Raw genomic sequence first — 13100 nt, 5'->3', positions numbered from 1 at the left:
GCGTCAGCAGGAAATTAGCGGCGTGACGAACGCACAAAGTGCGCTATTCAGGCAGACGTTGTTGGAGTTGGCTACCCTGTTTGAAGAGGAGGCGCGTGAGTATCATGCCGCTGCACCCCCCTTTGCTGAGGGTTACTGGAGGAATGCGCAGAAGCGGCAGCGTCTGTTGAGTAGCGGTGGGTCCGATGAGAGAAGGAATTTGTGTGGGACTCGTATGACTTGGAGCATTGCGGCGGAGTTGCCCCTATCGGTGGAGCAGGCCTTTTTGCTTCCCTGAATTGCATTGTAACATGCACGAAATATTGTTGTCTGTGGCTTTTTGTTGTTTTTTCTTTCTTTCTGTCGGTGTTCATTGCTGTTGATCCCCTTCTTGTTTTTTGTTTGTTTTTCTTGCGGCCGGAAGGTTTTTGTTTGCGTATTTGTATCGTTGTCGACATGCCGGAGGGAGGTACTGCAACATCTTTTTGAGGATCATAATTGGTTTCGGCGGCTTGGGTTCGCGTGGGGTTCAGTTTGTGGAGGTCTGTGTGGCGTGCACCTATGACGGCACCTCCTTTTATTGTGTGCGGTCACATTGTTGGAAGGGTCGTGACTGTAGCCAGCCCGGAATTATGTCTCATCTATGCGTGGATCCATTTGGGCAAAAATGAAAGGAAGCAGAGGAAAAGAATTTTCAGGGGTACACTATCTGTTTAGGAGAGAACTCGTTTTTGTTTTCTTTTTCGTTTGTTGACTTTGAAGCTCTGCAGGGGACGCGAAAGAAGAGGAGATGGCGCGACACCACGTCCCCGTGAAGGGGATATCGATTGACCCCAAAAGGGGGCCAACGGCTCACTCCAAGCGTGTCAACTCGCTGTGTAGGGGACCGAGAGTCTCATTGAGACACACATGGAGCATGTGGTGCTGGCGGGGACTACCACCACCGGTACGCTGAGCGCCATTTTGGTGCGTTGTGTTCCTCCTCCCAAAATACTTTACCTTCTCCTGCCTTTTTTTCCCTGTACTGTGGCCGTCACAGGGATCTTTCCATTCCCCCATTACAAATAATCACTTTGTTCCCCCTTTTATTGTAGAATCCTATTTGTTCTCCAAGTGAATTGAATATACCGTGAAACCAGAGTAAGCGTAATGGCAACGAACGCAAAAGGTTACGCAGCGCCGTCAGCAAAGGCCCCCCTCGCACCCTTCAGCTTCCAGCGACGTGCTGTTGGGGCCGATGATGTGAGCATCAAGATTTTGTTCTGCGGCGTGTGCCACAGCGACATCCACCAGGCGCGCGATGAGTGGGGTGGGTCCCTGTTTCCGATGGTGCCTGGACACGAGATTGTCGGTCATGTAACGTCGGTTGGTGCAAACGTGAAGAAGTTCAAGGTGGGAGACACGGTTGGTGTGGGCTGCATGGTGGACTCATGTGAAAGGTGTGTGGAGTGCAAGAGGGGCCTTGAGCAGTTCTGCGTGGAAGGAACGACCTCGACGTACAACTCACGGGCACGCGTCAGCGGCGAACCCACGTATGGTGGGTACTCTGACCACATTGTGGTAAAGGAGAGCTTTGTGCTGCTCATCCCCTCCAACCTTGATCTTGCCGCGACCGCCCCACTGCTGTGTGCCGGTATCACGACTTACTCACCCCTGCGGCACTGGGGCACGAAAGCGGGGACGAGGGTGGGTGTTGTGGGGCTTGGCGGCCTCGGCCACATGGCAGTGAAGATCGCCAAGGCGATGGGTGCGGAGGTCACTGTTTTTACAACGAGTGAGGGCAAGCGGGAGGCAGCCAGGATGCTCGGCGCGGACCACGTCGTCATCTCGAAGGACCCGGGGCAGATGAGGGCGGTTAAGAACACGCTCAATCTTATTATTGACACCGTTGGAAACACGCACGACTTGTCGCCGTACATTCTCGCCCTCACGACGGATGGTGTGCACATACTGGTCGGTCTGCCGGAGAACCCGCACCCGCCGGTATCACCCTTTTTGCTACTGAAGGGGCGCAAGTCAATCGGCGCTTCACTCATCGGAGGCATTCCCGAAACACAAGAGATGCTTGACTTCTGTGGCAGACACGGCATCGTATCGGATATTGAACTAATCAGCATCGATTATATTAATACAGCATACGAACGTGTGATGAAAAGTGATGTGAGGTATCGCTTTGTCATTGACATGGCCACACTTGGACAATGAGTCAATGTGCACGAGCGGGAGAGGGAGATAGTAGGTAGAGTCAAAGGTTTTTGTGTACTCCTTCGTTAAAACGTCTTTTGTAAGGGAGCTATTTTCTTTTTTCTTTAGCAGCTTGTAGAAGGGATGTGCGAACGGACATGAAGAAATGATTGGATGAGCGTATTGTTGATTTTCTCTCCTTATTTGTGGATCCTTTGACGTTTTTGGGCTTTTGTTCTTTTGTTGTTGTTGTTGTTGTTGGTAGCGATGCCGTGGGGGCATGGAGCGCTGTTGTTGTTGTTGGTTTTGGTTTTGGTTTTGGTTTCTATTATTATTATTGGTTAAAAGCTTGTGGAAAGGAATGTGTGAACGGATGAGGTGGAGGATTAGTAGATGCTGACATGTCTTGTTCATTTCCCCCGTTTATTTAAAATAATTTTACTTTTTTTTTGTTTAGTTTTTTCTTTTAATTCTCATGAAACCGCGTTGAAAAGAGGGGTCTTGTGCGGCTCTTTTTTTTTCTCTTTCTTCTTGTTGTTGTTCGACGCACTCACTGTGGCACTGCGAAGGCTACTAATCTCCATGTGGAGGGAAGCCTGGTGGGTTTTGTGGGGCCTGAGGAGGAGACTGCCGATGTGGTCACCTCCCAGCCGTCCCGGTTCTCATGTTTTATTTCTGTTGAATTTATTTGTAACCCTGCCGTGGGTGAGAAGGGGAAGGGGGGTGTAGTTGGATGGATCCCATCCGGGGTGGGGAGGGGAATGTTTTTGCGGGCACACTGAAGCAAACCGTCACGTATCTTTTTCTTTCTTTCTCTTTTTTTTTTTTTTTTTTTTTGCTCTTCTCCTTTTAAAGGTGCTTCTTAGAGTTTAGCCTTCTTTTATTATTATTATTTTCGTTGTTGTTTTTTTATTTTTTTTGTTGTGTTTTTTTTTCTGCTTGTAGATGCATGCTTTTAGGGAATCACGACTTCTTAGGGAGGCTGTGTGCCTTCTTGTCCTTGTGTTGCTACCGTCGTGTGTGTGGTGTGAAGAGACGGGCGTGTCGCCGGATGTATTCCTCTCATGGTATAAAAAGCTTCTGTTGTCTGAACCTAGCAGGGATCCAAGTGGTCTGGGCTTTCGTTCTTTTATGAGCATGGCTGCATTCGAAGAAAGTGACGACGATAAGTGCATGAATGGAGGCATAATGAGAAATGGTGACTGCAAATGTCCCGAGGATAGTAATTTTACAGGTCTGCGCTGCGAAATGTGCCAGCGCAATGAAGTGTGCGCTGCCCAGCTTGACGCATCCAGTGTGTGTCAACATGCTCTCGCCATACGTGGATCCGGCACACAGTTTGAATGCTCACTGAACTCGCCATTTTTATCTATACTCGGGGGCGGTCGAGCAATTGAGGCGGTTGTCGCATTGAATTGCAGCACGGAGGATGGTACCGCTTTTGCCGCAGGCGAGGGGGGCGTGTGTAGCCTCACTTTATTCCGCATTGAGCCCCATCGTGAATTTGTAGACCCTTTTTTCCACTGCAACACTTCAGAATGCTCCATGCAGTTGGTGGTACAAAACAAGGGTAATGAGAGCAACGATCCATTGAAACCGAGTCGTGCATTTAAAGCGGTGGTGTTGACAGGACAAGTGGTGATTCTCACTATATGTGCTTTGATTGCCTTGCTGCGTTTTGTATCTTCTACACTCGGCTACCGTCGCAAGGCAAAGATTGTGGTTGGCTTGGGGGTCAGCTTGACGATTTCCACGGTTCTGTTTATTAGTGTGATGCTCATTTTAATGCGGTCTGAAGCCTCCGATGTATACGCCGTGTATAAATGTAAGCACACGGAGTGTCACTGTTCCAAAGATCCACCTGAGGGATATGACCCTGTTTGCTCAAAGTCACTTGTGGGTAATAAGATTTTGCCGCTTATCAGAAATAGTATTCGATATGCATGTAATTTACGTACGCGTCACTGTCAACTAACAATGGAAGACATCACGCTCATGTTTGACCTTGAGTGCAATGCCAGCGAGTGTGTTGACACGAAGAAGTTTCCCAATGAACCAAAGATGGTTCAACCAGAGACGGTGCAGGCGCAGCGGGACCTCCTTTTTATCCTCACCCTCGTGCTCACTGTAGTGGTGCTCTTGATTACCGCGCACGCCTTGTGGCTCCGCTCCGCATCGCGCAAGCGGGCTGCAGAGTTTGTACGCATGTTTGGTCTTTCGGAGCCGCAACCGCAATTGGAAAAACGGTGTTCTCTGGATGTAGCGAGCGATAGCAGTGGTACTCCTGCCAAAACTTCTTTGCTGGAGAAAAAGGAGCCGCAGCAGCAAAACCGACTTTCCCTGCGAGGAGATTCTGCAGAGGAGGATGTGAGCTCCAACGGTACGGAGTCCATTGGGCTCTCTTTCCACAGGCAGCCCGGCGGATCGCACACGAGTGACGCCAGACGCCTTCTCATCGCCATGCCACACGAAGCGGACCGCATTGAGTACTTTCGTCGTCTCACAAAGTCCCCTTTTGAGCTGCAGTTAATGGACCTTGCCTACTCCTTGCCCGGCTCACGATTTGCCTCAAAGGAGGAGACGAGAACACGTCCACTTCTGAACCGAGTGAACTTCACGGTGCGCTCCGGCGAAGTGCTTGCCATTCTTGGTCCATCTGGTGCAGGCAAAACAACCTTGCTGGATCTCCTCTCAGCACGAAGTAAACAGGGCAGGACGACAGGAACCATTTCCCTCAATGGCACACCCGTCAACACGGCCTCGGCTAAGTCAATTAAGCAATACCGTAACATCATTGGGTATGTCTCACAAGAGGATACTTTACTACCTGCATTGACTGTGCATCAGACAATTGAATACGCGGCGCGACTGAAACTTCCACAGGCCTTTTCTAACACGACCATTAAAAGTATTGTTCGACACATGATAGAGGCACTGCGACTACAACAATGTGAACACACTGTGATTGGTGATGGGAGTGGTCTTCGAGGTGTGAGCGGGGGCGAGAAGCGTCGTGTCTCTATTGCGGTTGAATTGCTTGCGAATCCACGTATTCTTTTTTTGGATGAGCCAACAAGTGGTCTAGATGCGGTCAGTGCAAAACGTGTTATGGAGTCTGTGGTAGAATTGGCAAAGGAGTCACCCATGCAGGCGTATGCGCCGCATTATTTTGCTTTCAAGCCCATTGTCATTTTTAGTATTCACCAGCCATCGCAGGAAATATTTGAATTGTTTGATAAACTCCTGTTGCTCTCCCGTGGGGTGAGTATTTACTGTGGACCGGCCTGTATCGCGGCAGAGACGCTTGAAAAGCGTATTGAACGCATTGTGGGTGATGCAAAGTCGGTTCCGCGTTCTGCCGATCATCCGAATCATGCGGAGTACCTCATGAAGTTGGAAGATATTCTTGACGACACTACCCGCATGGAGATTCAGGCGGAGGATGTGAGTTCCAGATTTGGCATGATGCAACACGAGGGAACGGAATTTTTTCGGGAACCCCGCGAAAACAATGGCACAAATGGCGTAAGTGAATGTGAAGCGCTTGTAGAAGGCGATGATATTCTCCGCAATGCATCCACCCTTCACGTCTATTATGCGAATGTGTACCAGCAGCTTGCGCTCTTAAGTTCACGGGCCGCATGCTGCCTTATTTCGTCCTTCCATCTGCTTTTGTGTCACGCGGCGGTTACGGCGTGTGTTGGGGGCCTCATGATGGTGCTGTATCACGATCAAAGACTTGACCTCCCTGGGGCACTGAACCGTGCCGGATCCATCACATTTATGCTGCTTGTTGTTTCCTTTGTCTCGCTCAGTTGCTTGGAGCAGCTTGTTGTCGAGCGAAAGCTCTTTGTGGTGGAACGGGAAAATGGTTTTTATCGCACTCTGCCGTACCTTCTCTCGAAGATATTTATTGATATTCTTCCACTCCGCATCGTCCCTGCGATGGTGCTTGCGTCGCTTATTTACTTCCCTATGGGACTTCGCGTAGACGATGGGGTGCACTTCTTTTGGTTTGTTGTTATTGTGGTGCTCTTCTCCATCTGCATTACACTTATTGTGCTATGCATTGGAATCATTACGGGATCGTTTGGAGCGGCAGCGTTACTTAGTAGTGTTTTTATTTTGTGGAATTTTGTTTTTGGTGGGTTTCTCGTGCAGTCCGAGACGGTGCCAGCAGCACTACGACCCTTTCAAGTGATGTCGCCTTTTTTTGCCGCCTTTGAGGCGTTGCTTGTGAATGAGCTTGACGGGCAGGCTTGCACATTTTCTCCGACCGACGAAACGGGGAAGCCGTCATCAACAAGCATCCCAATCATGTGCCTTCAATACCTGTCGAACATTGGCCTGAAGCCGAAACGCTTCAACACAGACGTGGCACAACTTGCGGGTTCCATTCTTCTTTTGTTGTTCACCGCGTGGTTGCTGCTCGCGAAGTTCACCAGCATTGCGCGATGATGTGCGAGGAACAAAAAAAAAAAATGGGGGGAAAAAAAAGGGAGAAGGGTTTGGGTTTGTTGTTTTTTCTTTTTTTTTCTGCTGGCATCGCGCGACGACGAAGAGGAAATATAAAACTAACAAACAGAAAAAAAAGAAAGAAAAAAAGAGAATTTGTGGGTGTGTGGTAGTGAGAGCGATAGCAAAGGCAAGAAAACAAGAGAGAGGGAAAAAAAAAAGGAAGGAAAGAAGGATGGATGGAGCACTGCGGCGGAGGGGAAGGGGGAAACCCCCCCCCCCCAAAAAAAAAAAAAAAAGAAGAAAAAAAAAGGCCAATGTGTTTTTCTTAGAGAGTTCTCTTGAGGAAAAAAAAAAAAAAAAAAGAAGAAGAAGAAACGATCTATGAACATATTTCTTTTCCCCTTTTCTTTTTTGTTTGTTTCTGCATGTAGGTGTATATATATATATTATCATTATATTATATTAGCTAATTTAGATGGGCACACATCTGTCTATCTATGTTCCTTTCTGTTTTTCTTTTTTCTTTTTTGATTTTCATTTTTTTTTTCTCCGTTGATTCTGAATGGCAGCATGAAGAGTGAGTGACGTGAAGTGTGTTTTTTGTCTGTGTGTATGTATCGGCTTATCGTGGCTGTCTTTAATCTTATTTCACCGAAAGAAGTTTGTGCTTGTGCTTCGAGGAGGAGGAGGAGGAGGAGGGAGAGGGGAATCCAGGACAGTTCTGCAAAATATATTATATGTTTGTAATTATATAAATACATATACATGAAGACGGAGGCAAGAAGAGGAATTTTATTTACCTCCTCCCTTTCCCTTTCCTTTTTTTTTTTCTCTCTCTCTCTCTCTTGTTTTTTCGTCCCCTTTTGTTTTTGTTTTTGTTTTTGTTTCATGCGTCTTTGTTGTGTTGAAGGGAGAGAGAGGTGGGGGGGTGGGGGGTGGAGGGGAGTCTCACAATTTCTCCGGCGTCACTGCACACAAAATCAATCTGCCTGTAATCTTTTTTTTTTTTTTTATGCGGATGCGTGTTTGAATCATGTCTTCTTTTTTGTTTGTTTGTTTGTTTTCTCTTCATGATACCCACACCCAATATCTTTTTTCCTTCCCACACATTCATACAATAAATAAAAATATAAATATATGTGCATACACAAAAATAGACTGACGACATGCAGAAAACGCTATTTCCCGCACCCAAGTCGAATGACTACCAGTGGCGCAATTTGTACCTGAAGCAGTATGGCATCTGCACGTACGCCCCGCCGATGCCGCAGAATTTGGAGGTGATGACAGCCAACGCATTAAGATTGAAGTCAAGAGAAAAAATTGATGATAACAACATCAGTGCTAGCATTCAGACCGTCTCTTTGGATAGTGAAGAGATGGAAATGATAGAGGCCTCAGGCTCACGGCACTCCGCCCCGTCACCGTCGCGGCGAAAAGGTGGCTCGGTGTCCACACAGGGTTTTCGACGATCCTTCCTTGACGTTCAACGGCGGTCAACGGTAGGTGACTTTTTGGAGTCCCTCAGCGACCAGCAACTTTTCTCGGCCAATGTCTTTTCGTTTTTAAGTCAACACGAAGGTGAGGCGAACTCGTCGCAGCTGCTGCGAAATCCACTTGGCTTGGATGCTTCCTCTTCCCTGAGATTTCCTTCTATTTTACGCAATTCACAGGTGAATGCGTCAAACAGGACTGCGTTCCCACGTGGTTCGTCCGTGGATGAGGGAGGGAAGTTGGTTCCAGACCCAGCGGACGATCTGCTGCGTCTTCAACGTGAGACATGGCAATTGCTGATGGATAATCGCATCATGTTATGGTTTGAGCGGGAGGCAAAAAAACGTGGGAGAATTGCCGCAGGTGTTCAACGACGCCTACTAGAAGTCGTCACATGGAAGCTGGAGGGCCAAAAAAAAACACCCAACAAGAAACCAGGTGAAGATAAGACGAGCAATGATACGGCTATTGGCACCACTGAGGAGGGAAAGGGAAAAGATGGAGCGGTGAAAATTATTCCCATGGACAGCGAGGTGGAAGAGGACAAACCGGAGTTGGGCGAGGAAGAGAAACTCATGCAAACATTGGAACAATTTGCACCGTTTTTTGCCGTTATTTCTGCACCTGAAGTAATCCAGAGGATGACAACCAGCCTTCTTGTGGCAAAGAAACGTGGACGACGCCATGAAGTCCCGCGTATGGTTGGCCTTCCTCTCTTCAGTCAGTATAACACATGGCGTGAAACGTATGAGAATCGCGTGGCGTGGAGTTTGTCACCTTTTAGTTTTTTTCTCATTCATGATCATAGCTACAACCACGCTCATATTTCGGCTCTCTACGTGCTACTGGATCTTATTGGCAGTTCCTTCCATCTTCACACAGCAGAGTGCCTGAAGAATGAAAACAAACGACAAACTGCAATAGATATTCGACAGCGACGCATCCGCAGTGCCAAATATAGTTTATCGAATGTGTCTTTATGTCCATTAAATGTTGCGCAGCGTCTCACAGAAGACATTCTTCTTGCATATGAGAACAGCACGGCACGTACGACATTATCGATGGCCCTCTGTGTCCAAGAATTTCTTACGGAACTTGTTCTTGACCCTGACACCGCCTCTTCTTTTTTGAGCAATGCTGCCTTGAGACGTCAGTGTGGAACAGACATTGTTGTTCCTGGCAATGATGCCGGTGTCTTTAGCGCGACGAGCAAGAAGAATGAAAACTCTTTTGAGAGCATGGAAGACGGAACAAAGAACGAACAACAAGAGCCGACCAAGGATGAAGCTGGCGTCATGCCTGCCGAAGAATCTCAGTTTATCGACTGGAGCTCCCTGAGGAAGCTGACGGACACAACGTTTGATGAACTTTTTTCCCTTGTTAACTGGTTTGTTGACACGCCGACCGCCAACAGTCTCATTTCCAGCGAGGCCCGAACTAGAAATGACTCTCTTGTTTTAGCGAATACTTCACCTGCACGTGGAAAGAAGGGGTTGACTTCGCAAAGCTTGGCCTTCAACACATCATTATTGCAGGAGAGCAAAAAGAGTAGCCAACAACAAGCACTTTCTGACGAGAGTACCGTTCAGAGCAAAGAATCTGGCTACATTGTTGGATATGTAAGGGAGTATGACGCCACCATGACGATTGTTGAGGCTATAACTCGCCATGAATTACAACGACAACGCATAGCAGAAACTCGATCAGGTGAGCAACGACAAAGAAACTCTGTAACATTAGCTCATAGAAAGAATCGAAGGAAACGTCTAGCCGCTTCCCGTACCCAAACATATAATGACTCCGCCGCCGTACCAGATCTTCATGCAGGGGCAACGCTTCTTTCAACACCACTGACGTTTATTACAACATACATCCGACTCCATGGTGCCACATGGTTGATGGAGTTACTGGAGCGGTTGTTTAGCATTCTTCGCCGAGAAAGCGTTTTGTTGTATGTAAATGGATTGGAAATGGAGGCCCCTCGACAAACCTCTTTTCAGGGATCGATTTCACAGCTGAGCCTAAGCGGCGACAGAAACAGCGATGGTGTTTCTGGCTTTGGGCCTGAAGTTGGATGCTGGCGAAATTCGGGTCAAAAACGTGCTACCCATAATCAACGACTGGAGCTCTTGGAAGACCTCATCTGTCAAGACATTCAGTACGTTATGGGAGAGTTTTGTAGTGCATTGTTTGGCAAGCGATCTGTGACACGGCTTCCGCAAGGTATTTCTACACTATTGACGAACTTTTGTACAACGGTACATCTCCATCTACTTCAACAACATGTTAGCTTTGACATTACCCATGATAAACCCGCTATAGCTGTAAGGAAATGTCTTACAGAGATGCGGCAAAAACGCGTGACGGGTGGAGGTACGGTCAACATGTGGAGTCAAAACAAACCTGACTCTATTGAGCGACTTATTCGAAACATTGAAGGTAACCGATTGGCGAAATTTATTCTTTTTGATTGCTGGATTTTGCCAACCCTCAACAATGCTGTGGAATTTGGGTACATTTCCGAAGAGGCTTCAAACCATCTCCGCTGGAATTTGGATGCATTTGCACGATACCTTAAAATTGTTTTGAACTCTTCCTTTTCCAACGCAGAGAATGCCGATGTGTATATTCATACCATCTTACCACGAAGAACATCCCTTCAATCCCAACGTGGACGGACGACCCCTTCTGTGGAAAAAAAAGGCCGTGCTCAGAGTGAGGCACCCTTGGCACCCCGCTGTGACATCGTTAAGCTACCACCCCTCATCAACGGTGTCTACGATATAGTCTCGGGGTCTCTCATGCAATTGCTTCGAGACCCCTGTGATGATTTTGTGGACGACTCGCACGAGAGGTTTACCTTTGGAGATGGATCATCTTCAGTGGATTTCCCGTCACAGAAAGATGCGAACACGAGTTGCAGTTTAAAAGATACACGTAAGTGCTGGGAGGATTTATCACCTGCCCTTAGCTATTTAAATGAATCTCTCGGCATCACTAGTGGTGACGCGGATGTTGAAGTGTATGAAGATGAAGTGGATGTCACTCCGGTACGGATTTTAAATATCTTTGCTGCCAGAGCCTGTAGCAACACCTCAACAAAGGTGGTGGTGACTGAGTATGAGGTTGCGCCTTCAATAGCGGCAGCGTGTATTAGTAAAACATTTTCACTGGTTTCTGGTGAGCACCCCATTGTACGGAATGCATACCTTTCAGGCGCATTAGTAGGTCAATTTAGATCATCACCTTACTTGACGTGTCTAATTGGGGTTCTTTTACATCCTCATACCGCGTCAAGGTTTTTGGAAAATATCCTTCATAACAATCGTGCATTCTACAATGCACTTTTACAGCCCCTGCAAGATGAGAATTTGTTGAATTTGATATCTCCTTTAGTCACGACAAGAAACCAACTGCCGCTGGTAGACTCTAATGAACTTCTTTCATTAATAGCAGCCATCCCCATGCATTCAACTGACACTGGAAGTTGTGTTGAGACGAAGGCGGGGGATAGCGAGAGAAAGATGAGAGATAGCTTGACGACGAGGGAAACCAAAATGAAGAATTTACAATTGGCAGCGTGGGAGGCCACAACAAGTAATCTCCTGCAAAAGCGAGCGCGGGCCACCACTGGGGATATTCTCCCTCCAGCTGTTAATTTCCACCCGCAGATTCGGCGTATTGGACCAACGGATTCATACCAGTCTCTTCGCGCTACCGCCGAGATCCTTACGCGGGAAATGGGGCGTGCTCCATTATGCTTTGATACATGGTGGCGCGCAATGGTTGTGGCACTCACTGTAAAGGCAATGAATGTCATTGAGGAATGCAGCGAGACAAAATCCATGCAATGGGAAAATTGGTGCAATTCGCAATTACATGAAATGCAGCGAGAGAGTCGTGGCTTATGCACGTACTTTACGAAGAACAAGGGTAAAAATATTGACATCAGCAAAGAGAAGGCGTTGTCATACACAAAGGTCAAGAGTCGTCTTGGAAGCTCTGTCCTTTCCTCTGTGACAAAAGTCCCGTCGGCACGAACCGTGGAGGAACAGAAGAAGGTGACAAAAGGGAAGAAACGTGTCCACTCATCTTTAAAGAAAAAGAAAAAGTAAAAGTAAAAGAAAAAAAGGAAAAGGAACCGAAGAATAAACGCGTATATATTAATTCTCGTATGGGTTTGAGGGGAGAGAGCGGAGCGATGAAGTGCTGCCTGAATCCTTTTGTGGTTATTCTTCTTGCGGATGGAACTGCTCACATTGGGAGCTATACCGGAGATGTACGAGGAAGTAAATGTGGCGCTGTGGACATGTGCACATCAGGAGAGTGTGTTCTTTTATAATGCGGTTGGGAAAGTGGGTTTCATGGTAGAAAGAAAAAGAAAGAAAGAAATAATACGGCTTGTTTTTTTTTTTTTTTTTACTTGCGGTTGTTTTTTTTTTTTTAATTGACATGTATGTGGTTTTGTCTATTTACTCACACAATGTACAGAGAGGGAAATAAATACGCCAACAGAAACGGAGGGAAGGAGGGAGGGAGTCTCTCTCAGAATCTGCCTCATTTCTGGTCGCCTTATGTACGTTATATGTTTGAATTCCACATCTCCCCGTGTTTTGTGGTAAACATGTCCGTTGGAACATGAAATATTTTTTTTTCCCCGCTTTTCTGCTGCTGTTTTATTTTATTCTGCAGGATTATGTTGATGTCCCTTTTTTTTTTGGCTTTATTTGTTTGCGCCTTCCCTTTGAAAAAAAAAGGAACATTTGAGAGAGGCGAAGCGCCCTTGCCCGCTATGAGTTTTCGCCGGGGTAGCGCAGAGGAGGAGGGGGAAGAAGTGATGGGGGCGGAGGGAGTCCCGGCCTACGCCAGTGAATTAGCGGATGCCTTTGCATGCAAACTGCGTGAAATGGAGGCACTTCATTACGCCGCAGAACTTGACACGTTGGCGGGTATGCGCTGCGTGCAGATGTATGCGGAGGTGCTCA

The 13100-nt window shown here is 47.2% G+C and overlaps 4 protein-coding genes across 4 annotated transcripts, besides 16 other annotated features; all 4 read left to right on the top strand.

The window, feature by feature from the left end:
* Tc00.1047053509331.221 (hypothetical protein, conserved) lies at positions 1–277 on the top strand (the record flags this gene model as incomplete). Its single annotated transcript, XM_811699.1, has 1 exon — positions 1–277. A coding segment is annotated over one exon (277 nt), but the record flags the coding sequence as incomplete, so codon positions are not given.
* Positions 1–13100: part of a sequence feature (heterozygous, non-Esmeraldo-like haplotype) that runs on past the window's edge.
* Tc00.1047053509331.210 (NADP-dependent alcohol hydrogenase, putative) lies at positions 1129–2184 on the top strand (the record flags this gene model as incomplete). Its single annotated transcript, XM_811694.1, has 1 exon — positions 1129–2184. The coding sequence occupies one exon, from the start codon at positions 1129–1131 to the stop codon at positions 2182–2184; it is 1056 nt and encodes a 351-aa protein (XP_816787.1).
* Positions 2404–2424: a microsatellite.
* Positions 2586–2614: a sequence feature (AT_rich).
* Positions 2964–3000: a microsatellite.
* Positions 3039–3100: a sequence feature (A-rich).
* Positions 3109–6621, top strand: Tc00.1047053509331.200 (ABC transporter, putative; the record flags this gene model as incomplete). Its single annotated transcript, XM_811693.1, has 1 exon — positions 3109–6621. The coding sequence occupies one exon, from the start codon at positions 3109–3111 to the stop codon at positions 6619–6621; it is 3513 nt and encodes a 1170-aa protein (XP_816786.1).
* Positions 6806–6862: a sequence feature (CT-rich).
* Positions 6902–6930: a microsatellite.
* Positions 6966–6996: a microsatellite.
* Positions 7056–7086: a sequence feature (AT_rich).
* Positions 7122–7170: a sequence feature (A-rich).
* Positions 7299–7326: a microsatellite.
* Positions 7425–7467: a sequence feature (GA-rich).
* Positions 7483–7508: a microsatellite.
* Positions 7738–7760: a sequence feature (AT_rich).
* Tc00.1047053509331.189 (hypothetical protein, conserved) lies at positions 7788–12230 on the top strand (the record flags this gene model as incomplete). Its single annotated transcript, XM_811697.1, has 1 exon — positions 7788–12230. The coding sequence occupies one exon, from the start codon at positions 7788–7790 to the stop codon at positions 12228–12230; it is 4443 nt and encodes a 1480-aa protein (XP_816790.1).
* Positions 12213–12267: a sequence feature (CT-rich).
* Positions 12517–12560: a sequence feature (A-rich).

This window comes from Trypanosoma cruzi, genomic scaffold, assembly GCF_000209065.1.
Source record: "Trypanosoma cruzi strain CL Brener 1047053512997 genomic scaffold, whole genome shotgun sequence".
Classification (NCBI taxonomy): Eukaryota; Euglenozoa; class Kinetoplastea; order Trypanosomatida; family Trypanosomatidae; genus Trypanosoma; species Trypanosoma cruzi.
The sequence above is the reverse complement of the archived record's forward strand: the minus strand, read 5'-3'. Positions and strand labels throughout refer to the sequence as shown.